Genomic DNA, 24,427 nt, shown 5'->3' on the forward strand with positions numbered 1-24,427 from the left:
AAAATCAAACCAATTTCTGTTGCTTGACTATCGAATCCACTTCCTCACAGAATAGTTAAAGAAGAAACAAATTGTCCCTTCCTCCACTTCTCCTTAATTGGAGCAGTTAATGCTATTAAACAGACAGGTATAATTATCTTTTCCAAACCATTTCCACTGCTTTGCCTCAGGCTTTTAAGTACCGCAATTACCTTTCCTTTTTTTTTTTTCCAATGATAAAATTAATCTTAAATCATTACAGTTGCTATCAGAGCAGGAAAAATCAACTTCCAGAACTCTGACAATTCTTATTCAGCACTTCTAACAAAATTCCTTGTACCAGGATTTAGCTAATTAAAATTTCACACACGCCAGGCAGCCTGACAAGACTCACATCTCATTTCCATGAGGATCCCTGTTCCCTGAGGGGTAACACTCTTACAGTCCTACTCCAGCACAAATCAAGCACCACAGAAACAATTAGGGAGACGTGGTATTCTCTAAATGAAAGACTGAATGAGAATGCATTTCTGATTTTCCACTGGGATTTGCACAGGTGGGCTCCACAGGACATATGGTGGCACATACACTCAACCTTTCTCAACTTTTGCAGCTATTTTTCATTTTAAATAAGTGTCCCTGTAAAGCTTGAAATGAGAAATCTCAGCATTTCTGCTAGTCTGGCTGCACCCAGGAAAGCTAAGTGGAACAAGTAGAAAGTAACTGGATATGGCTGTGTTACAGCCACTGTGCAGTGCAGACACACTCATTTTTTTGCATAGGTCTGCTGAGTTTTCCTTTTTTCTTCTTATCTTCATGTGCTCTTTTCTGTTGTTAGAAATTACTTTGTCTCAGTCCTGCAGAAGGACTTAAGTAAAATGTCTTGGGTATATAGAAAGTTAATGGTTCCTTTTAGTCTCTACAAATAAATTTTGATTTTAGATCTCTAGTAGAAGAATTCTGTGCTACTTACTAACTTCACTGATGTTTTTATGCAGTCCAGCTGCTTTAAAAACAGTTTATAGAGTCAAAGAATGGTTTGGGTTGGAAGGGACCTTTAAAGGTTACCCAGTTCCAACCACCTGCCATAGGCAGGGATGCCTTCCACTAGATCAGGTTGCTTCAAGCCCCATCCAACCTGGCCTTGAGCACTTGCAAACACAGTTTACAAATTATGTGCAAGAATTAAAAGAACAAAAGTTATAGTGATAGATTCTCAGAATTTCTGTTACTTTTGCAACTACTAAGCATCCAAGTCGCCCTCCAAAGCTCAACAGCTGACAGATCTGGCAAGCCGAAAGCAGTATGTAATGCTGGAGCTCTTTTTCATTAATTCTTAAAGACCTTAAAAACAGAAGTTTCTAAAATGTAGTCTGAATGTTTGTATATGTGTTTCCTTAATCTTGTCTATATTTCTCTTGCTCCAAAGAAGAAAACAGGTGATACACTTAACTCAGGTTGACTGGCATCCTGGGCCAGCAAGGTACTCAACACTAGTGCTGAATACACAAGGTACTCAACATGTTAAGACTGGCAGCAAGAATCACTGGGAAGTGATTCTTGGGAATGCCAGGGCTGAATAAATTGCACTAACAAGCTAAACATCTGGGGTATAAATTCCTTAGTAGGAAGAGCCCCACTAGACTTCTGTGGCTTTTACTGAGAGTCTTTCATTAAAATATTGTAACATAGCAAGGAAAGAAAAGACTTCTCCTTACTTACAAGCTCACACATATTTTGGAAAGAAAAGACTGTGCTGAATTTTAGAACAACTTCTAGAGGAACAGTTTTGCAGCAAACTTCTGTTTGGTTAAGTAACTTCATCTTCTGGATTTTAAATCTACTTTTACATCAACAACAGATAAAAAGCAGAAATAGTTATTACCTATTAAATTCTTAAGTGGCATCTACTGACTGGTATGTCAGTGAGGAAAAGGAGGGCAAGGGTCAGCTAGAACCCAATACAATGCACCCAGTGGATCAAGGCAGGATAGTTTAGTGAAAAACATTTGGAAAAATCTTGTTATTTATGAAAAGCACTGAATGATCTTTTAAGTGAATGTGAACTCCTGAGATTTCAACTGGCCAAACAGGCCAAGTGGCAATAAATAGCAAGCATTGTTCCTGCCAAGGTTTTAGCCCAACACTAATAAGCAGAAGTGAATTACGCTGAAACCTGAATGACAAAATCATTAACTACTATTTAGTTTTAGCTTAAAATTATAGAAAAGGAAACATTTTATTATTTCATAATACGTTTTTTCATTTGAAGCTAAAGACTGTACATCTTAACTGACTTTTGAACTGTGATGATCAAAACACATAGCAGAGAGGTTTTATTACCAAACTGTTTTCCACCTGAATATACACATATTTTTAATATTTACGGTTACACTGATCTTCATTACTTTTATTGGATTTGGCACTTGCTTATGTGAATAATTTCATACATATACAAAATCTTGTTCAGTACAACTACTTACACAAATACTCATGGACACATCTACGCAGAAGAATTCTGCCCATTAAGCAGAATTAACAGCAGGTGTTAAATGGTTAATTGCACTAAGGACTACTGCATAGTGTGTTTGTACAGTGTATGTGGAGAGCAAAAGCTTTGATAAGCTCATACCTAGTCAGTTGGGGGTTTGATGTTAAGTGGTTTCCTCCACAGCAACTTGAAGCAAGGATGTGGGGACAGGTGATGATAAATGACTCTGTGAGTTCCATCCTACCACGCAGAGTTCAGAGGCATTTCATATGCATTTCATCTTTGGGGAGAAAAAAAAAAAAGACAGCTGTGAAAATACTTCATGATCTGAACTCACTCTACAGATCAGTTTTTCAGCAATGAGAATCACTGCCATGCTGAGGTTCATCAGAAAACCTATACATCACTTAGGACCTCTAAGTAGGTCCTATGCAGTCTTAAGGCATGAAGGCTGCCTTTTGGTGTTCTTCAGAAATGTGAATTAGCCTTTTAAAAGATGAGGCTCATAAGCAAAATCTCAGCAACAAAACAACTCTTAACCCAGCTCTCTAAAGCATAGAATTTTATCCCTTATTTCCTAAAAAATAAATGGTTATACACATATAGCTACATTAAAATTCAAGAGGAGCCATGGTATAAATGACTAGCTAGAATGGGTTTTTTTTTCATTGCGTGTCTATTTAGAAAAAAACCACCACTTTATAACTATCTAATTGCTCAACTATTTACCTGATTTTCAAATAGATATTTAGTGTTGGTATCAGATAGAGAGATCCTGTAATTACCCGTACTGTATCTGCTGCTTGTTTGCTTTGAAGTTTCAATTGTAAGTGCTGATACTTGGGAAGACTTCCGAAGTGCAGAATATAGAACACGATTCTTAGCCCCATCCTTGCACACTCAAAACATCCATTGAGTTAACAGGAATTTAGGTGAGTCTGGAATGCAGAAACAGCTCCTGTACCCTCTAGACAGACAGTTAAATAATGCAATTGAAGAAACAAATAACAACAAAAAGAAATATGCAAAGAAAAAACATTTTCAGCAGACTTGAAATAAAGTGGAGACTTTGTAAGGGGGAAGAATGACACTTGCTCCATGGAAAAAATGGTAGAAAGCCTCCAGGCTTGGCTTAGGAATGGAGAATTCTAGATAAAAACCAAGAAAAGCAAGCAAATACAAAGTCTAAGAAATAAAGATATGAAGCATTGGGAGACATTCATGAGAGCTCCCATCTCTTCATTTCTTGACAGCTGGGACATACACAAGCCTTAGGTTAGACAAAGTGCTTTGCTGCTGCTACAGCTCAGCTGTTTTTGTGACTGGAGCCAACAGTCACACAAATTAATGCTGTGCTAATTGACTGACAGCTTTTACTCTTCATGCCTCTGAGGATAATGGAGGCTGGGCAGGTCTTAAAGGAATTCTGTTTCAAGAAAAGACTTTCTACCTATCAATACATTAAGTTTCTTCTTGGTCTGTACTCCCAAGATCTGGTCACTACATATACATAGGGCCTCAGTAATAAAAAGGGGTGGACTTACAATTATATCAGCAAACACTAAATAATATTTGACTGTGTTCACACACACTGCTGAAGGCAAAGATCTGTGTTTCTTTACCTTTTGCAATGAGAGGCGCTTCGTCTACATGCAAACCCTCAGGGCTTGGATGAAGCCTAGGCTGCCCTGTCATTACTAACCTTTCATTCAGCAAATAACCTGTTTTTCACCTCCCACTATTTAAAATGTACTGTCAGCTAGCTGAGTAGGCCACACTTGCCTATTAGATTAGCAGCAGGTTTGGGAAGAGCCAAACATCACTTCCTCACGTACCACTGTAGAGCTGACTGTTCCCTCCCACAGGGGTGTCAAGAACCCTCTCTGGTAGCTGGAAGCACGGCAGCACTTGAGCTCTCCAAAACCAGCTGCAAGCAGGTGTCTACAAGGGTGCCAGTGAGGGGCTCTTCATCAGAGGCTGTGCTGAAAGGACACAGGGCAGTGGGTTAAAACAGGGAAGATCTAGGTTGGATATAAGGCAGAAGCTCTTCCCTGGAAGGGTGCTGAGGCGCTGGCACAGGGTGCCCAGAGAAGCTGTGGCTGCCCCATCCCTGGCACTGTTCAAGGCCAGGTTGGACACAGGGGCTTGGAGCAACCTGCTCTAGTGGAAAGTGTCCCTGCCTGCGGCAGGATGTTGGAACTGAATTATCTTAAGGTCCTTTTCAACCCAAACCGTTTCATGATTCTATGACAGATCCCTTGAGTTCTGAAAGGTGAAGGGATGTCAAGGTCTGCCCCAGCCCTAGGGACACAGGAGTGAGGGCCAACCCCAGCTGTGAAGTGCGAGAGGGCAGAACACATCTCAACACTGAGACACGGTTGGTAAAGCCAGAGAAGAAGCGGCACAGGAGCAAGGCCGGCAGCAGCCCTGCACCTTCCGAACGCCCACCTCACCAGATACAAAATGGCGGCTCGATCGCCTCAGCTTTCCCGCTCACCCCGCGCGCAGGGGCTCGAGGCGGGGGGCGGAGCCTCCTGAGGGAAGGGGCGCGGAGCGGCGGCTGCCGCTGAGGCGGTGCCGGTTCCGCCTCCCTCCCGCCCGCTACCCCCGTCCGGCAGCGGCGGCGGCTCCGCGGTCTGACTCCTCCTCCTCCGCCTCCCGGGGAGGTGAGTAGGGGAGCCCGGTGGAAGAGGTTTATTACAGAGAAGAGCCCAAGGACGCCCAGCTGTGGTGGCAGACAGAGCTCTCCCTCTGCTTGCCCCGCCCCGGCCGGGCGCTTCAGAGTGACACGTCTTCTCACCTCCCCCTTTCTCTCTTTCCCCTGCCTCCTCACGTCTGCCCATATCACGATAGTCGCGTCAGCACCGGGTTTTGGGGGGTATGGAGGGGGGCGCTTGCCTGCGTGCGGGAATGCCGGGCGCTGAGGTCAGTCCTTAAGGCCGCTGCCAGAAAGGAAGCACAAGGAAAAGGCGGGGGAAACGGGAGGTGCGGTTCCTCTCCTGAGGGGAAGGGCGGGAGCCGAGGCCGCTGTTGAAACCGGGGCTCCTCGGGTGGGGATGGCCAGGCCCTTCCCGGGGGGAAAGCGTGTCCCGTGCGTGTGAGTGCCGGCTGGGACACGCTTGGTTTAACTGTGTTGAGCCATTCTGTTTTTAGGCCGGGTGCCTGGAAACGCACCCTGTGCTCGGGAGCAAAGTATCAACAAAATGCTCCGTAGATCCTGGTTTTCCTCAGTATGGATGAACAGCAAGGAGCCCAGCAGGGAAAAGTAATGCACGTTCCTTCCTTCCACAGGGACACGTGTAGTTATTTAGGTATGTTGATAATAAAAGTGAAAACAAAAAATCACGCTTTGTTTTATTCTCAGTGATGCAAGGTGGGGTTTTTTTTTCAGAGTCAGAAGCAGATTGATACCTTAGAACTGCAACAGGATGCAGTTGTAACTGGCTTCTTTTTTTGTGCAATGCAACTGCAAACAAATACAGGGTATGTGTTCAGGTGAAATGAAGTAGTGTTTCAGAGTTTCAAGTCTGAGGGGGTTCATTAATACCTCTGCTATTTTTTTTCTTTGTTTCAGGATAACAAACCAAAGAAGTTATGAATATCATCTGTGGTTTGAAGTTGTTGGGCAGGAACTGTAGCTCTTTTCGTTTGGCTGCTTTGACAAAGGAGGCTAAGTGCAATAACCTCTATAAGCCCTATGCAGGATATTGCCGAACTCAAGTCAGTTGTACACGAGATAGAGGCCAAAGGCTGAATTTGAGTGGAAATACTAGAAACTGGTTTTCAACTGGAAGCCCCGACTCTGACAGAAACTTCATCAGTAAAGGACTGAGATGTCTTTTGAATGTCCCAAATATAGCAGTACACAAGAATGCACACCACAGTCCTGAAAGGTTTTGCTTCCAGTCATCTCATCCGTTGGGGAAGACAATCACATCCCTCCAGATCCGTTCCGTAGAGCAACTCCCACATCATTTTCCAGCTTGGAACATTCAGATCCTCAGGTCTCTTCACACATCACCACCATTTCAGGCTGCACCAGCTCCTCTTTTCTGGATTATTGTTAAGCCAGCTCAGAAACTGTTTGCTATTCTTCTTGGCAGGTAAAATACTATGTTACTTTCTCTCAGTATAAGATGCCATTATGCAAAGATGTGTGCACGAGTTTGTGCAGAATGGTAGGTGTATTTGTGGTGTTTTCATTTTAATATCTGCAAAATGTCATAGGACTGGGGCCTAGGCTGACAATTTGTTCAACAAAAAATAATTTCCATTATCAGAAGTGTTACATGTATCTTTTGCTCTTTCCATTCTTATTTACGCGTGGTAGAGATAGACGAACCAAGACACTAAAAGGGCATTCCTTCTTCTCCTGTGGGAGGTAAGAAATGGAGTTGAAGCCAATTACAGTATAATATTCCCTAAACTCTGATGTGAGGTGAGACTGTAATAGGGAATACAGCAAGGGCAGACACTAAGACATTCTTCTTAAACTGTATCCTAAGTTAACACTATTTACATCTTACAGGAGCATAAGAAATTGGTGGAAGGCACTTCCTCCTAATAAACGGGAGCTTTTTAAAGAACATGCAAGACAACATAAATGGAAGATACTCCTGAGTGTCAGTAGCTTTGGAGTTTTATTCATTGTGTTTTATTTTACTCACTTGGAGGAGACACCCATCACCGGGCGCCCTCGACTGTTGGTGTTTGGAAAAGAACATTTTAGGGAACTGTCCCAGATGGAATATAAGATGGTAAGACTTTAAAGAAACATTCAGAATACTCTAAAACCGTTAATGCTTTTATTCTGGTGCTGAAATAGTCCAATTAATTAGATGGGCAAACAAACCTTGTCATGTACTTGATATATTTTGAACTTCATACTCAGAACCCTGCAAAGGACCCATATCAGCCACTCTCCTCTTGTTCCATCCTTTTTAAGCATTGCCTTTCCATCAGCAAACTGCTCAGGGGCATATAATAGTTGAAGAGCACATTACCTGTGTGTAGCAAACACTTCTAACTGTGTTACTGTAATCTAACAAGTACAGAAATCTAGTAGAAGCAGTAAAAGCACAGCTAATGGGTATAATGCTGAGATCTGTCTCTTGTTCTATGCTGAGCTGAGTGTTCTTTGACACTTGTTTAAGGTCCTCTCCTATGCTGTCACTTTGTAAGGTAGTAACTCTACCTACATTCAATTTTTCCTTGGATCAGTTCATTTTTCTATAATTGCTTTCCCTTAAACTGTCCACTGCATTAATTTCTGTATCTTTGAGCTCTGTGACGTTTTGTTCTAAGGCTAGTGAAATGTGATCATCCATACACAAATGTTACTGTATTCCTGTCTGACAGGGAATATGAGCTAAGAACTGAACAAGTACAAGGATATATTCAAATTATATCTTTTGTATAAGTTTGACCACCTTACAAATTACAACAGAAATCTACAGATCAAAAAAGTCACAAATTCACCTGGAAATTCAGAAAGGTATAGAAAGTTTTGCCTGATTGTGATACCAAGCTTAACTGTGGATTAGCAAAATGCCAGATACAAGAGGCCGTAGGTCCAAGTTTATACAGTCTTGTTTTTGATCTGTGGTCATCAATTTACTTCCTTTGAAGTTTATTAGTCCTTAACTTGTGGTTCTGAAAGGCTCAACTCTTATGTTGGCTTTGGCTGCATGAAAGAAAAATGTGTGAAAATGTAGCTGTAACTAAGTTGTGTGTAGTCACTGAATTAGTTTACCATTTAGTCATTTACTGTGTGTTTGTCCTGCATGGCGGTCAAGAATTTTTCTTTGTTTTTAAGTGGATGGAGGAATTCAAAAGTGAAATGTTGCCTGAGACAGATCCACGCTACCAGGTTGTGAAGAGAGTTGTTGGTCATTTATCTGAAAGCAATAAGGACATCCCACAGGTCTCTGCACTCAAGTGGGTTATCCATGTGGTAGAGGAACCAGGTGTTAATGCTTTTGTGCTTCCAGTAAGTTGAACCCAGTATAAAAATTATTAGTCATACTGAAAGAGCTTTTATTTATGTGTCTTATACTTACTTTTTACTCTTTTGCTTTACAGAATGGTCAAGTGTTTGTTTTCACTGGATTGCTAAATGCAGTTTCTGATATACATCAGCTGTCCTTCATTCTGGGACATGAAATAGCTCATGCTGTGCTGGAACATGCAGTAAGTATTTAAAGAAAGCTGTCTAAAATTCTTATATTCATTCTAATTACTTTAATTCAGATTTTTCCTGTCACTACCAACCATAGTTTCAGTGTGACTCTTTCAAACTAATGAAAAATGGAATTTGACATGAAAGTGTTCTGCTACAGTGTATGCTTGTTACTCATGTAGTACTTCAATAACTGCTGGAAGTGCTGTAGCAGTTAGTGTTAGCACAAAGTCTGCCAGTGTCTCTTTCATAGCTGTACAGATGGATTATGGCTCGCTAGTAACAATCCTTTAGGACTTGGTCTGCAGATGCCTCTCCTCCTGTAGCACAGACATAAGGATCTAGAGGCACTCATCAGCTTGGTTTGTTACTCCCACACTTGTTAATACCTACAGAAGTGGATATACTTTAATAAACTATTCTAACATACATGATATTTTTATTATAGTAGTACCCAGTCTTAGAATGCCAAGTTCTAGAATGCCTGGAGCTTGAGTTTGCGTTTACAGAGGATGGCTTTCACAGACTTAATTTTTCTGTATCCTGACATGGATGTGTTGAATTTGGTTGTTCTTTGCCATTTGAATTACAATGAATGTGATAAATTTGTTGGGCTGTGTAGGTACAACTATGAAAAAAGAGGATGGTATAGAAATATAGATCATACTGTTCTAGATTGAGGGGATTTGCTAGAATTTGCTTCTTTACCTCCAGATTGATTTCTTCCTATGTCTGCATGTGATTTCTTCTTGTGTATGCATGTAATACATTACCTATCTGTGACTTTGAGGAGACATAATCTTTAAACATAAAGATCCTGTTAAAATTGCAAAACTAATCTGGAAATGGGTAAATTAAAATTAAAAAGTAAATTTTAAAGGCAGTGGAAATACAGGAGAATTGAGTTACTTCATCCTGTATGGTTCTGGATGACCAGCAGTTCACATCATAACTTCTTGGGCTCAGCTGAGCCAAGTAACTTGCTAAATTTCTAAAAATTAAAAAAAAAAGTTCTAATAATAAAAAGAACTGAACTTTGCTTGTGTGGAACCTGTGTTACCCAACAGGCAGAGAGAAAAGTATTGCCTGATCCAGCTTGTGAGTGCTCAGCTCAGTTTGTTGCATTTCAAATAAAACTCTATCCAAAAGGATTGTAATTTCTTTCTTTGGGATCTCAGTTTCTGAGATTAAAGTGATGTAGCAGAAAAGAGACAATAAAAATATAATGCCTGTTGTCCCCTTATCCCATTAGTGTTCCTGTCTAAATGATGCCGTAAATTAATGTAAAAAACAGTCTTCTAGGTTTTCCTATAGATTTTTCATTCCAGATGAGGTGTTTTATGGCCTTTGTACTAAAGAATTCTGTCTGCATTTTGCCATCATCTTATCTCAAGCTTTGAATCTCTCAAACTGGATTGTTCTGGCTGTATTTATGTAGGTGGTGGGGATTCTTGACTGGAAGTACCTTTTATCCAACCATTAGGGCTTTTTTTTTGTGTGTGAGCAGGGGACCTTATGCTTGCCCTGTTCCTGCATAAACTCCCCCACCCCCTTTTTTAAAGCGTTTCCAAATCCTGTTATGTTCTACAGACATGTCAGACAGGAATGAAAACGGGACAATTTCTGTTTGCAGGCAGAGAAAGCCAGCCTGGTTCACTTTTTGGATTTTCTATCACTCATCTTTCTCACTATGATTTGGGCCATCTGTCCTCGAGATAGTTTGGCAGTTGTTGGCCAGTGGCTTCAGAGCAAGTTGCAGGAGGTAAGACTGACGCTTCACAATATCCTTTTGGAGTTCCATGTAAAAACATTTTTAATCTTTGGGAGGTAGTCCTACTAAATAATATATTTGGGAGGAAAAGGCAAGAGAAGTAATATTAGCAAAAATTAATATTTGAGTATGTTTAAAATGAAATATGTGTTTCTAAATCTGCATCTGCTTTAGTTGATACATATTTTCACTTGTCATGCTGAAGAACCTCAGATCTCCCTAAATGCCTAGATTGAGCTGCACAGGCTCTGTGTACCTGCTTGCTCATTGTCTTTCTGACATGTAGTTCCCTCTTTAAAGCTGTATATATTGAAATACTGTGGTTTTATTCTGAGGAGTTTTTAAATTGTTTCTAAGCAAAATAAAATATATGGAATTCTTTAAATATATTGTTAGTGGCAAGAATGGTTTCCAAGATCAGAAAATTGAGAATCTAAACACTCCTTTAAAGTATAAAGCATGCTATAATGGAACTTACTGAAATAATCTTTTCAGACAGCACATATTCCAATAAAGTAAAATTTAGAGGCTTTGTGGTGCCAGTTTTCTTCAGTCTAATTTACTCTCTGCCTTCAGACAGTTACTGATCCATTTATTTTTAAAAAAGAGGGTTTTTTTTTTGTTTAAAAGAAATTCTGCTTACATCATAAACCGAATCTGAATTTAAGTGAAAGAGCTCTTTGGTTTCTTTGACTTCTCTTGATGCTTCTCCTGAGATTTCCCCCAGTTCCTCAAAAACATGAACTGAAACATAACCAATCTGTTTTGGTAGTTCTTATGCTAATGGGTGGATGTGTGGATTCTGAACATAAATTATCTCTAAAGAGCTTGGATATTTGTACAAGTAGCTAAGAAACCAATACATTGATGAATTCTAGCCAGCATTTTGAAGAGCTGAATTTGGGAAAAAAGTGTGAATCAATCCTGAGACTGCTCATAATTTAGACAGCAAGATTTAACTCCCTGTCAGCATCTTTTCTCCTTTTCTAGGCTAACTGCAAATGCTATTTTGGCATTGTGGAGTGGAGTTGTGCTTCAGATTGCAAATGGAGTCTGGGTTTCAGCTCATATTCCTAGTGTGCTATGGGAAAGATCTGTCGTATATGAGACATGATACTCTAATGTCCTGGATTGTCCTCTGATCAAACTCATCTTCAGTAGCATTAAACATATCCATATGTAATGCAGAATAAGGGATTAATATTTGCATCCCCTATACAAAAGATGCTAAATAGAATATTTAGTTTCTGTTAGTCACCCAGGGGGGCAATGTCGTTTTCCTGGACTCAATTCCTGTTGTGCTTTTGTGAAAATGAATCTTTCTGCACATTTTTCTCAGCATGGTTCTTGACCTTCCATATTTTACTTTTTAAAATTTTAGCATGTGACCCTATGAAAAGGTTATTTAAGCCATGTTGCAGCACTTGCTTCTGTTTTGGTACTTGTTTTTCTGTTATTTCCTCAAAGGCTCATGGTTTATTTTTTATTATAAGTATTTATATGTATTATTATAAGTAGGTTCCATTGACTCTTTGTAAGGCTTTTGGCATGGACCTCCGGTTCTGGTTTTTCTGCAGACCTAGTGGGTTTGCTTGCCTTAAAAAATTAAGTTCTCTTACTGAATCCATTCATGGTTGTTCTTTAGTCATGCAGTTCTGAACTGAAAAGTGTTGGTTTTGTTTTTACAGCACTGGTTATTTTATATAGGAACAAAAGCCTAGTAATTATTCTTGGAATAGTACAACACATGTCTTACTAGTGTGCAGGATTTGAGTATATACAGATCCAGTACTTCATACTCCCTTTCTTGTGCACCACACTCTATCAGATAAATACTTCGTGTGGAAATTGGTGATTTTGGATAGTCAACTTACCTTAAAGAAAAGGAACTTGCTTTTCTTGAACATGTACAGACAGCTCAAGTAATTGGTTTGAAAAATCAAATCTGCTTCTTTATTATGTCCATGATTTTAGATCAGGAACCCTGCTTGGTCATAAGTTGTATCTTGCATTAGAATTGCTATAGGGAATCACATCACAGTGTCTTTATGCTTGTATCTTGTCTATGACTAGCCAGTAGCAGATACATAGGTGAAAAGTAAGGGAAGTATCAGCAATTATAGGGCAATAGTTTCTTCAGATGATATCCTTGCTTCTGTAGTCTGCAGCATGGCAGGTCCTGAATTAAACATTGCATTAGTGTTGTGTTTAATTTTAAAGACACCTATGTTATTTTTATTGGGATAGACATAGAGGTAAATAGTAATACCCTATTGTTTAACTGTAAATGCAAATAAATCTAAGGGTAAGAGTTTAAATGCTGATCCTTTTATTACCCTCTTCTTGCTGTCCCAGATCTCTCTATCTAAATGGTCTATTAAGACACATGCATTCAGACATCAATATCCTAGTTCTTAAATTTCTGCAAATGTTTTTGGAAATGGATGCTACCCCATGAATGCTATCAGATAAAGAGCTGATAAAACCTTTTTCTCTTCACTGGCCTTGCACATGCCCATTCTTGAGTTGATATTTCCTAATCAATGCCTAAACCAGAATGTTGTGACATGTTCCTTATCTCTGCATGAGTGGGCTGTTTTAACACTTCCTGCTTTGCATTTACTATAACCTGATACACCAGAGCAGGGCTGCCCCAGTCTACATGAATTGCATATGCCAGAATGTCCTGGTATTATATGACTACATAACCATTTGAGAAGACTATCACTCTCTCTTAGTGTGTGTTAATACAATGTCACCATAGAAAAATGGGAAAAGAGTTAGTCAGATTTATGTCTTCTAGTTTCATTTCTCAAGGGCAATTTACAGCTTGTGTTGGTAGGTAATCATGACAGGGGAGTGACTGCTGCATGAAAATGTTTATGGCTATATTCCATACTGTGGGCTGTTTACCATACCAAATAGATCATACCAGGTTTAAAAACAGTCATCATAAAAGTTTAAGGGAACCACTGGATTTTTTTTTTTTTACATACAGTTGCTACAACAGAAATCTTAATAAAGGAATGAAGTGAAACAATTCTAGTTTTAAAGATGGCATTGCCCCTTCAGATGCTGCGAAAAGCTGTGAGGCTGCCTGAAGAGTGGGGCCATGAAAATACATGTCATTTGAATACAGGAACAATGAATTACATGTAATGGAATTAAAGGTTACATGAAGTAAACTAATACTGAGCACATGCAATGTGAACATGATAAACACCATTTCTTATGAGATTAGAAGAACAGGTACAGCTTTGTACACATTCAAACCCACGAAATAAAAGTTTTGATGTGCTTCTTTGCAGTTTATGTTTGATAGACCATACAGCAGAACTTTGGAGGCTGAAGCTGATAAAGTGGGACTTCAGTTTGCAGCAAAGGTAACTACTGCTGATTTATTTTAGTAGCAATTTACCTGCCATTTTTCAGTTTCTATTGCAGTATGGGGAGTTTCATACTTCATACAGAGGTAAACTGTGTGGGAGGATTCCCAGCTTTTTGCAGATCTGTCTATTAATGAAGTAGTGGGAAATAAAACAATTTCTAGGGAAAGACAAAGTTGTTCTGTCTACATTGTATGTAATAAGACTGAAGTTTGTAAAGTTGTGCATTGTTAACTGCACAGTATACTTTCTATGCAGTTATTACTGGAAGAAAAAGCTCCATATTTATAAAGAGGAGAATGCCAAATAGAGAGCTTCCCTAAGAAGGATTTAATAGTTTGGAAAGGTATAAAGTACTCCTAACCATAGAATCCTAGACTGCTTAGGGTTAAAAGGGACCTTAAAGCTCATCCAGTTCCAACCCCTACCACGGGCAGGGACACCTTCCTCTAAAGCAGGTTGCTTCAAGCCCCTGTGTCCAACCTAGCCTTGAACACTGCCAGGGATGGGGCAGCCACAGCTTCTCTGGGCACCCTGTGCCAGCGCCTCAGCACCCTCACAGGGAAGAATTTCTTCCTTGTATGTTAGTGCACCTGATATAATATCTGTTCTCATAACAATACAGTAAAATTGAAGAACTTTTGATATTGTTATTATATTTTCTGTGATTTCTGATAATTACCAAGTATATCAACATTGTTCTAGAATTCAAATATTTAGTCAAAATGCGTCCATAAAAATAATACGACTTTGCTAAAGACAGACACAAATTTGGTCAGAAACTACTCAGCATTTTTTTTCCAATTAGTCTTTCTCAATCACTTTTTTTGTGCTTGTGTGTTTTAATTCTGAATTCCAGACACTAAACCAGCTCTTTCATAGCTGAGTTCATTAGAGGTGGATAAGTGTTGGATAACTGTGAGAGTAGCACCATCTGGTGTTAATATTTCATAAAGAAAACTTAATTTTCTTAATAATTATTAATATTTCTTAAAGGAAGAGTTTTTAAAATTAACTTTGACTCTAGGGTTGAAACTGTATTTGTAGTTTAAAGTCATCTCAGGGAATAGTGCAGTCTGTGGGAGAAAAAACAGTAACTGCTGTGTCAGTGCTCACTGCTTTGTAATGCTGAAGATCTGGTGCCGTACTAGAAAGAACCAAGCAAAGTGGTATCTCAGCATTACTCTGCTGGCGCAGGTAATCTTTTTATAGTAATAATTTCAAGAACTACATTCAAAGGATAAAGCACTTCTGGATTTCTGGGGCAGGAAAGAAAAGTCATTTTCTTACCTTCTGTATACTCATCTCTTTTCTCTTAAATGAAAATTAATGTAGGAAATCTTGTTCTTTCCCCCCTCTCCATTTAAATGCAAATATAAAGGGGCCTGTTGGTGATACACAAATACCATTCTTAAAGTTAGTGTTCCATGACTGTCTGTGGTTAAATACATACTTCTGTGGAGAGAGATAGGAATTCTGCAGAATTACTATTTTAATCTGTGTGGATTACACAGATCAGCCTTGAAAAAGGCAGTGTGATCAATTTACAGAGAAGCCTTTGCACCTTATTTTTAGAGATACTTAAGTATGAATTATTATCACTTTCTATTTTTACCTCTAAATTTCTTCCTGTAAGTTTGCCTAAATCTGTGGAGATGATTAATTTGTTCTTTTGCTCCACTGTGTCTAGCAAATGTAAATTAGAATATGCAGCTGAGTTTGGTTTTTTTAAAGAACAGCTATATGCCAGTAATTGTGAAGCTGTTTTTCTCCTGAATTTTGTAATTCGGGTGTAAGGTTTTTAAGATTGGTGGTATTACACAGATGTTAAGAGCAACAAATCCAGTGTTTTATCTGGATGAGTCTTTCACTGCATTTAGCATCATAGAATCAGTGAGGTTGGAAAAGACCTTTAAGATCATCAAGTCCAACCTTATGCCAGCCCTACCAAGGCCACCACTAACCCATGTCACTGAGGGCCTCATCTATGTGGTTTGTGAACACTTCCAGGGGCGGTGACTCCACCACTGCCCTGGGCAGCCTGTTCCAATGCCTAGGCAGCTTCTCAGTGAGGAAATTTTGCTAATATCCAGTCTAAACCTGCCCTGTTGCAGCTTGAGGCTGTTACTTCTTGTCCTGCCACTTGTTACTTGGGAGAAGAGACCAACTACCACCTCATTGCAACCTCCTTTCAGGCAGTTGTAGAGAGTGATATGGTCCCCCCTGAACCATCTCTTCTCCAGGCTAAACAGCCCCAGTTCCCTCAGCCATTCCTCATAAGACTTATTTTCCAGATCCTTCACCATATATCAGATATTTTAGAGCAGCATTTTCCTGCCAGGTACGAGGGGGACCGTCTGAACAGACTTTAGAGATTTAAAAAGTCTGTTGTAATTCAATATCCATTAGAATGTCTATTGTATTACTTAAAAAACACAGTGGTTTATAAGTTTTCTTTCTATTTTCAGGCTTGTGTGGATGTAAGAGCAAGCAGTGTATTTTGGCAACAAATGGAACTAGCAGAAACCATTCAAGGGCAGCCCAAGTTGCCAGAGTGGCTCTCCACCCACCCTTCTCATGAGAACAGAGCAGAGCACTTAGACCGGCTTATCCCAGAGGTGAGCAGAGTTGAAGGAAATTTGTCTTTCTCTCTTAGGAAGGTTGCCGGGATTATTTTGGTATTGACTCATGAGTTACTTAGGTATCAATTCACAATCTACTCCTGTAGCATCAGTCTTATCTTTCTCTTTATCCTTAGAGAAGTTTTCTGTTACATAGCTCTCAGTGTTAAAGGTTTTATTAAATGAGGAAAAATTAAGATAGCACAGACAAAATGTAATCATATTCTAGGATTTCTGACCGAAGTGTAGTATTTTTGCTTTTGAATGGTCTTCCTGGTGTAGATGAGTCCATGTCACTGATCTCATCCATTCTTTTCTCTTTTTTGCCATGTTGAAAGCCAGTTTTTAAGTTGGATCCCTAAACTGTCTTGGCTCCTGTTGCTTTTTGTAGCTAGCCCTGGGCTGTCAAATAGAGAATGCTCCTTCCTATCCTGTCTCTCTCACTGACATGGGATTGAATATGCCTCAAATAATGTGCCTCAAAAGAACATCAGATCCCCAGTAGATTCCCTAATAGCCCTAATAGTTATGATAGGACTCTGGGGATTTTGCAGACTGCTTTTTTCTTCACATCTCTGTTCTGTCAAATTAGGAGCAAATGTTACCCCACTCCAAGGAACTTCAGCTAATTCACACAATTGCCCTTCAATCTGCAGTCTTTGTTCTTTCCTCTCAGAGGAATGCCAAGTGGATAGCTATTTGGGGGTTCTCTTCATTTGATGTGCTACTCACTGGTAGCTTAAGGACAGAGAACCAAGTTTAGTAATCCTAGTTTGTTACTATTTCTTTAAATAGTGGGGGTTTTAACTACAAAGAAAGAACATGGGTTGCTTTTCGCCTCGTTTTTTCTCTTTAAGACATAGTGTTTAAAGCACTTCACAAGAGCCCTGTTTTTCAGCAAGCTAAACTGTGTTTGGAAATTCCCTTTCTTAAAACCAACTGGTAATTTTTAGTTCTTCTCCTCTTTTTGTGTTTTTTATTTTAAACTCTCAGTCACTTTAATCCTTTCTCAGTTCCAAACTGTGAAGACAGTTGAAGGTTTATTGGCAGAGGGAGGCCTGGAATGTTGAGGTGTTTGCTGATTTCAAAGGAGAAAAAAGGATTCTCATGAATTCTTTGATGAGAGTGAATGCAGTAAATACTCTAAATGATGGTATAAATCAAAACCAACATTAGGGCTAGGAGGTTGGAGACTGGCCTGACTGAATATTGTAAGTATACACAAATTCTATACTGATTGTGAGACTATTTTGATGGATTTTCTACCACATTGGAGCAGCTGAATGAAAAATTATGCTTGTTGTGGGGTCCTAAGTTTAGGTAGATTGAACATAAAGGTTTTGGGATCCTTTAGGTTCATACAGTTATTGATTGGCTTATAAAACAGGAATTAAATAAATCACTTCTTAAGTTCTACCACAGGGACTAAGCAGGTAAGTTAAATAATTGAGCAACTGTGTAGAACTGGCAGTTGTGTTATTTTGCTCTTATCTCCTGTAGTTTAACAGATGCAGAAGTCTTCATCTTTCTATAGCCATTCTCAATTCCAAAAGCAGTGGAGGCTAGGAAATTATCTTCCAAAAGTTAATACGGGACATTTTCATTTGCCTTTTACCTTAAATGGTTCTTTTTGAAGTAGGATGAGAAAGCAGGAGCCAAAGGCTTCCTGTTTTTAACAGAAGTTCACTAGATAAGTGAGATTGGTAATGCAAAAGTAGAATAAAAATTAAATAAAGTATGTAGAGATGTCATCGGAGGCTTCTTGTTTGAAGTGTTGACTCCATCAGAGAGCTGCCTTCTTGAAGCTGGATCTCAGGCATTTAAAGGGAATCCCAGGGCTTTGTTGTTATTGCTGTTCAATATCCCACCTTTTTGTTTAATTATTCACACAAAGGGTTTTTTTTTAACACTATTTTTACCATATATATTTAATGGCCATGTCGTGGTTTAAACGAAGTCCCCCCCACTCCCGAAGAGTTAGGAAGGAGAATCCAAGGAATGTAGCCCCCACGGATTGAGATAAGAACAGTTTAATAGCTAAGGCATAACACAATAATAATGATACAGCCAATAACAAGCGAAAAGAATACAACACCCCACCAGCCACCGACCCATAACTCACTCCACCCTGCCCGACCGAGCACCGCGTGCTCCTTCCTCCATTTTCCTCCAGAGCTCTCCCCCTCCTCCTCTCTCTCTCCCAGTATGCATCCTGGGCATCATGTGCTATGGTATGGAATACCTCATTGGCTAGCCTGGGTCAGGTGTCCTGTCTCTCCTTCCTCCCGGACTCCCCTCCTCCACCTGGCTGGAGCACGTGCTCAGAAAAGGCCCTGAACAAAAACACCCCCAAAACATGCCCGCCACCAAGCAACTGTTCCCAGCCCAGAAGTCAAAACACAGCACTGCACCAGCTACAAGAAGGAGAAAAAATGACTGCCACTGCTCAACCCATGACAGGCCATTAGATATTCAGAACCTGGGGGGAGAAGCCCGATTTTGAAAATGGCCTTTTTATCTCTGTAGTATCTCTCTTTGGAGAAACTGTACTTATGGTGTCAGATGCATGATGAGTACTGTTGTGTTTCATACGCTGATGGCTTTGAAACTGAAATGGTTTTCAGGGCAATACAATATCTAATATTAGACAAGCTACTGGAGCTGGGGGAAATAGGGACAAAGTTTTGAACTTGTCAGACCACACAGGTGTTTCTCTACAGACTTCTAAGCAAATTCCACAGTAAGATACCATCATAGAAAGTGAGGATTTATCTTCAATCTCTGAACCTTTTCTTTTAGTGTTCTTTGGCTACTGTGTATCTACCTTTTTTGTACTATGCTCTGCAAGTGGAGCACTGTGCATGAGCTGAAGCCTCAGCTATACTGACTAAAGCAGAAGGTTATGTACTGAGCCTTGCCTGTGACACAAAAATTCATCTTGATGTGACATTTGCTTTCTTGGCATCGTGTTGTTGGCTCAGATTCCATTCCTCATTCACTGTAACTCCTGTTTCCCACTCTTTCTTGTGGAAATGCCATGCTGAGATGATTTTGAGAGCAATACTAAGTTGGGACATGCCAGCTCTGCTGCTTCTCCTCCTTTGTTTGCTTGCTCAATTAACTTGTCAAAAAGTGAATGAATTTGCTTTGGCAAAACCTGTTCTGTCAAACCCACATTGGCTGTTTATTAGTTGCATTACTGTGGGGGTAGTTAATGCTTATTCCTCAGTCTGCTGCCCTTGGGATATTGAAGATAAATTTATTTCACTCCCTTTTAAAAATGAGTTGGTGTATTTGGCCTTCAGTTGTGATGTGAAGATTACTTCAAATAGTTCTTGTACCAAAAGATACTAATTAACCCCTATTACTGTGAAAACTTAAAGGAAAATTAGAATAAAAGAAATACTGACCTCCCTATAAAGTTGTGAAATATTTTGTCACAATTTTTCTGGGCCAACAGAAGCAAAGATTTGAAGAATTAGCAATATGTATAAGTTGCTTTTCTCCAACAAGTAACAAATCTATCCATTCTTTTAGTCTTTTTACTACTGCTTCATTTGTATTGTCTTTCCTGTGCCTGCTAATTGTCATACAGTTTGCAACTCAGCATTTCTTATGTGTTAATTTTTCCCTTTTTTACCCTAGATGCTTATGCTATTTCTTAGTTTTTGTCATAATTGCAAGGTCAGAGCTGAAGTCAGCCCTGTTGAGGTAATCATAGTTAATACACAAGAGACTATAACCCTTGGCTTGGTTTGTGAACAAGAGAATGATGTGATTTTTACACTGAGAGTGCTGATGGCTTGAGTGGTAGGATGAACTCCAGAAGTTTATAAGGAGTCAAGATGCAGCAGTTAGCCTGGTATCTGTGACACTGATGAAGGATTGATACTGGCAGCTAAAAATTACATGGCCCTGTATTTGTCTCTGCTGGAAGGCTTTATATAAGAGCAATAGCACGAGGTGCAGCTCCCGAATTATTATGCCTTCCCCTTCCCCAGCACACTGCAGGAAGTGACTGCAGTTGTATTGGTAAGAAAAACAGCTTCACCTTTGTTACTTGCAGGCAATAGTTTGATATTTTATTTGCGACCTCCTGAACTAGTAAGCATGCAGGTGGTCTTTATTCTGAACAGCAGTACTTCTCTCTTAACCTTAAATGAAATGACCAGCATTAAAGTACTCTCTGTTCCTAGCTGAATCTGTGTACTCTCTCTAGCTAGTTAACCTTGGCTTAGTTCTGTCTTCTTTATCAAGAACACTCTTCAGTAATAACAGTCAATGGAACATGTTCTGATTATAATATCAATATAACATCTATATGCATGTGCTTCATTTAAAATGCTTTTACTTCTTCTCTTACCCAAATTGTCAAAACCCAATTGACTTGAGCAATATTAGATTAGATCCAGTGTGCTTGACCATGTTGGGCTGCTTTATCTTTCAGGAAAAATTATATTGTTAACTCCTCAGCCTGTTACTGGTCTCCTAAGGATGTTACAGAGCTGCTGGCACAAAACAATATAGCAGCAGTCAGTCAGCTGAGCCAGGGGAAGAACACAACTAGGGCCGAATGCTGCATGGCAGTCACAAAGGCCACTTTCACTGGAGTGTGTAGTCATAGCTGTCTTTAACATGTCAACAGAGCTCCCCATTCTCATAGCTGTAGTCTATTTAATGGCATGTGAGTTGACTGTGTTGAGTAGATGCCATCTTACCCCCCTTGCACAGCTTTATGTCTAGCAAGAACACAAAGACATCCACAAGGTAAAAATATTAACGCTGAAGTGTGGATTTTTACCTTTGCTGTTGTGAGTTTAGCATTTTAGATGGTTTCACTCATGGAAATAGGTCAGGCACTATCTAGCCATGAAAACCAGAGATATAAAATCACTCAATTAGTTTAAAAGAGGATTATGTTACCCTTTCCAGTATACAGCCTAAATCTTTATATTTCCATTTGCCTTGAATAATGCTGTTTGACATTAATGCAGTCTAGCAGCAGCTTATGTTCTAGAAGAGAACAAGGAAGACTCTTGGTTTGTCAAAAATGTCAGTTTAGAAATTAATTGGTCACTGAAGCAGAAGACTGTTCAGTGGTACAGTTACATTTAGTGACTACATGGACAATCATGCTGTAGAAAAACAAATACTGAAAGCTTTAGTCATGTCTTTTAAAAGTTAGACAAGAGAAATATTTGCATGCCTAAATCAGACTTGTGTATCCAGTAATTTGAATGTTACATTTCAACAAGAAACAGCTGGAGAAAACTCTTGTTCTATATTCCTGAAACACATCTTTTTCCAAAGCCAGTTCTTAAATATAAATGCTGTTTGTTTCTAGCCATTTACAGCAAACTGTTTATCAGCTTGCTGTAATAAAGATAGGGAGAAATATGCTTTCAATACCCCCTTATGCAAAGAAATGAGTTAAGAAGCTCTGCTCTTCTGTTTTGTAATCTGCTGCAGTAAGATGTTTGCAGTGTTGCCTGTGGAAGAATACCAGATTGTTTCAAACTGATGGGCAAATTCTTGTGCACAGGGGTATTGGTGTATTTGATTTGATATTTTAGCCAAATCTAGTGTATATCCAAGAATCTATGGTTATGAAGTGGAATAAAACACACATTTGAACTCATTTTCCCATGGAAGGGTTGAAAATGAAGCTGGATGTTAATCTGCCCAGAGTTTTGTGCTGTTACTTGAGTCCAAGATACAGATAGTACTGCATAAAAGTGACTATACCACAGTGGCTACGAATGAATATTAAATATCAGGCTAGGTTTTGATTTGTTTTCTCGCATTTTCATTTTGCAAATCTTGAAAAAGTAGTTCTCAGTGGAGACATGGAACTCCCTCAAATTCTGCATATAATATTTTGCTATGTGATACATGGGATCTTACTTATCTTGATTAGTTTAAATGGGTCTTGTAGGAGAATCCATGCAGTAGGTCTGTATCCAACTGCTTGCGAAGCACTGCATCAGATTTAGTTGTGTGGTATCTATTGTTGGCTCTAAAATGAGCTGCCTGTTTGTACAGACTAATCAAGGTATCTTCAGCACTGTTACAATGAGCCAACCTAAGGATCCTTTAAAGCAGCTGACTTCATGCAGTTTCATATCAATTTCTTCATGGTGCCTCTGAGACATGGGATTCATCCATTGTCATTCCTTGCTCAGAGTGCCCACAAGGAAGGATGACCTGGGGGGAGTGTGCTTGCACTAATGGATTTTTATTCTCTGGAAAATTCTTTGGCTCCTTTGTGCTTCTACTTTCTAACGTGTAGAATTGAAGCAATAGCACTTATTCAGTGAGCAGACGTCACATAAAGTTTGGTCTCTTTTTATCCAGATGATTTTTTACGTTTTAGAGACATTGTTCTCTCCAATACTTGGAAGCTGTGTATTCAAATGCTTCTTGGAGATGAGATCACTTCTGTAACTGATCTCTACTGATCAACCAGCTGGATCTTTGGGCCAAACAGTTCAGTGTCCATTATATTATTGGAGGGTTTTCCTTCGTTTTCTGAGTTGGGCATCTATATGTAGTCACTTTAGTCATCGAACCTATCTAGTATAAAGTAAATTATTCAGAGCTCTTTTTTCTTGGTGCAGTTATTTTAGTTTACATGTTAATGTAAATTTAAAGGTAAAAGATACTAATGTGGACAAGTATCGCATAAAACAGCTAGAGAACTTCCTATGTATTTAAGCTGTACCTCTGGAATATCCATTCTTTGAGAGACTGTCTGTGAGAATTATTATAATTCTTCATTTTTTCCCATTGTTTTACCATATTGCTACATTTCTTCTCAGGAATTCTTGGTTTCTGTTGACAAGTTTGATAACAGATCAGGCTCAGTATTGTACTCACTAAGCTCTGTGTGCAAGGTATCGGGACCTTGGTATCAGACCTTATGGAAAGCCAAAAGCACTGACTGAAACCTTCTCTGTATTTATTACTTAAATAAGCTTGATTTGTTTTCCTATGTATTCACAGGCTCTTAAAATAAGAGAGAGCTGCAATTGCCCATCTCTTTCTGGACCAGATCCTCGCCTTATTTTCAAACTTAACATGCAGCATCTTCTGGAATCATCTAAGAATCAAGAAGCCCCAAATTCTACAAAGCGAGATCGCCCAAAACCCAAACTGGATTTTCCTCACACTCAAAAAGTGGAAGATAGCCCAGTAACTTTTGCAGTTAAACCTACAAACTAATGATAACAACTTCCAATTTTTTATAAACTTGTGGTCCCTGAAGGTGTCTCTTCTAACACGATTTTGTCTTTGAACCATAAAGAAGATGTAGCCACTCATATTCTATGTTTTTTAAAAGTGATCTCTCACTCAAAGCAATAAGGAACCATGCCCACACAAGAAGAGCAGCGTGTTGGAGCAGAAAGCTTCTTAATCATCAAGAGTTACTAAAATAAATCACTTCTCAGGGGAAAGATAATCTCATACAATCCAGTCACACAGTGTAATTTTCAGCTTTATCAGGCTCACCTTGATCAGAGGACAGATGAGCCAGAAGCGTCCCTAAAGCAGAGGAAAATGTACAGTTTTCATCACTTAAGTTGTCTGGTTTATCTTGCTGTAATTTGGGTTACATCTCTTCAGCTTCATTTGAGAAATAATGAGGAGAGCTCACTGCCTGCTCCACATCTGGTATCTTTAAGAATATTAAGCTGAGATGTGGTAATAGCCTATGGGCAAGATACACCCCTGCTTAATTAGGTAGATTTACTGCTGGGATTTTTCTTCTTTCTAAGGCATTTTAGAATATGGATTGATTCAACATTTTTCTTCAAAGCAACCTGAAAGGGTTGAACAAAGTTCAGTTTAAAAAAAGGAGTTAAATGATTTTCAAGGAAGTCTTTCTTCTGAAAGAAACAGAGTGTGAGAACCAGTGTGTAGCACTGGAATCATAGAATGGTTTGGATTGGAAAAGGACCTTAAGATCTAATTCCAACCTCCTGCCATGGGCAGGAATGCCTC

The 24,427-nt window shown here is 39.3% G+C and overlaps 1 protein-coding gene across 2 annotated transcripts; it reads left to right on the forward strand.

Moving 5' to 3' along the window:
• Positions 1–5,078: 5,078 nt before the first annotated feature.
• Positions 5,079–24,427, forward strand: OMA1 (OMA1 zinc metallopeptidase). 2 transcript variants are annotated; one of them, XM_005151160.3, is made up of 9 exons: positions 5,079–5,136; positions 6,045–6,573; positions 6,999–7,227; positions 8,286–8,459; positions 8,552–8,659; positions 10,282–10,410; positions 13,728–13,802; positions 16,274–16,423; positions 23,429–24,427. In XM_005151160.3, the coding sequence occupies exons 2-9, from the start codon at positions 6,065–6,067 to the stop codon at positions 23,645–23,647; spliced, it is 1,593 nt and encodes a 530-aa protein (XP_005151217.2). In that variant the 5' UTR covers positions 5,079–5,136; positions 6,045–6,064; the 3' UTR covers positions 23,648–24,427. The 2 variants fall into 2 exon arrangements, with proteins under 2 accessions (XP_005151217.2, XP_030906726.2); XM_031050866.2 differs by lacking the exon at positions 5,079–5,136 and adding an exon at positions 5,240–5,395.

The sequence above is a fragment of the Melopsittacus undulatus genome, chromosome 6 (assembly GCF_012275295.1).
Source record: "Melopsittacus undulatus isolate bMelUnd1 chromosome 6, bMelUnd1.mat.Z, whole genome shotgun sequence".
Taxonomy (NCBI): domain Eukaryota; kingdom Metazoa; phylum Chordata; class Aves; order Psittaciformes; family Psittaculidae; genus Melopsittacus; species Melopsittacus undulatus.

What these genes read in the sequence shown, in the direction of transcription:
- OMA1 (XM_005151160.3), top strand. Translation starts at nt 6,065, where the DNA reads ATGAATATCATCTGTGGTTTGAAGTTGTTGGGCAGGAACTGTAGCTCT. An exon ending in TTAATGCTTTTGTGCTTCCA is followed by an intron (nt 8,460 to 8,551) that starts GTAAGTTGAACC and finishes TTTGCTTTACAG; the next exon opens with AATGGTCAAGTGTTTGTTTT. An exon ending in GACTTCAGTTTGCAGCAAAG is followed by an intron (nt 13,803 to 16,273) that starts GTAACTACTGCT and finishes TTCTATTTTCAG; the next exon opens with GCTTGTGTGGATGTAAGAGC.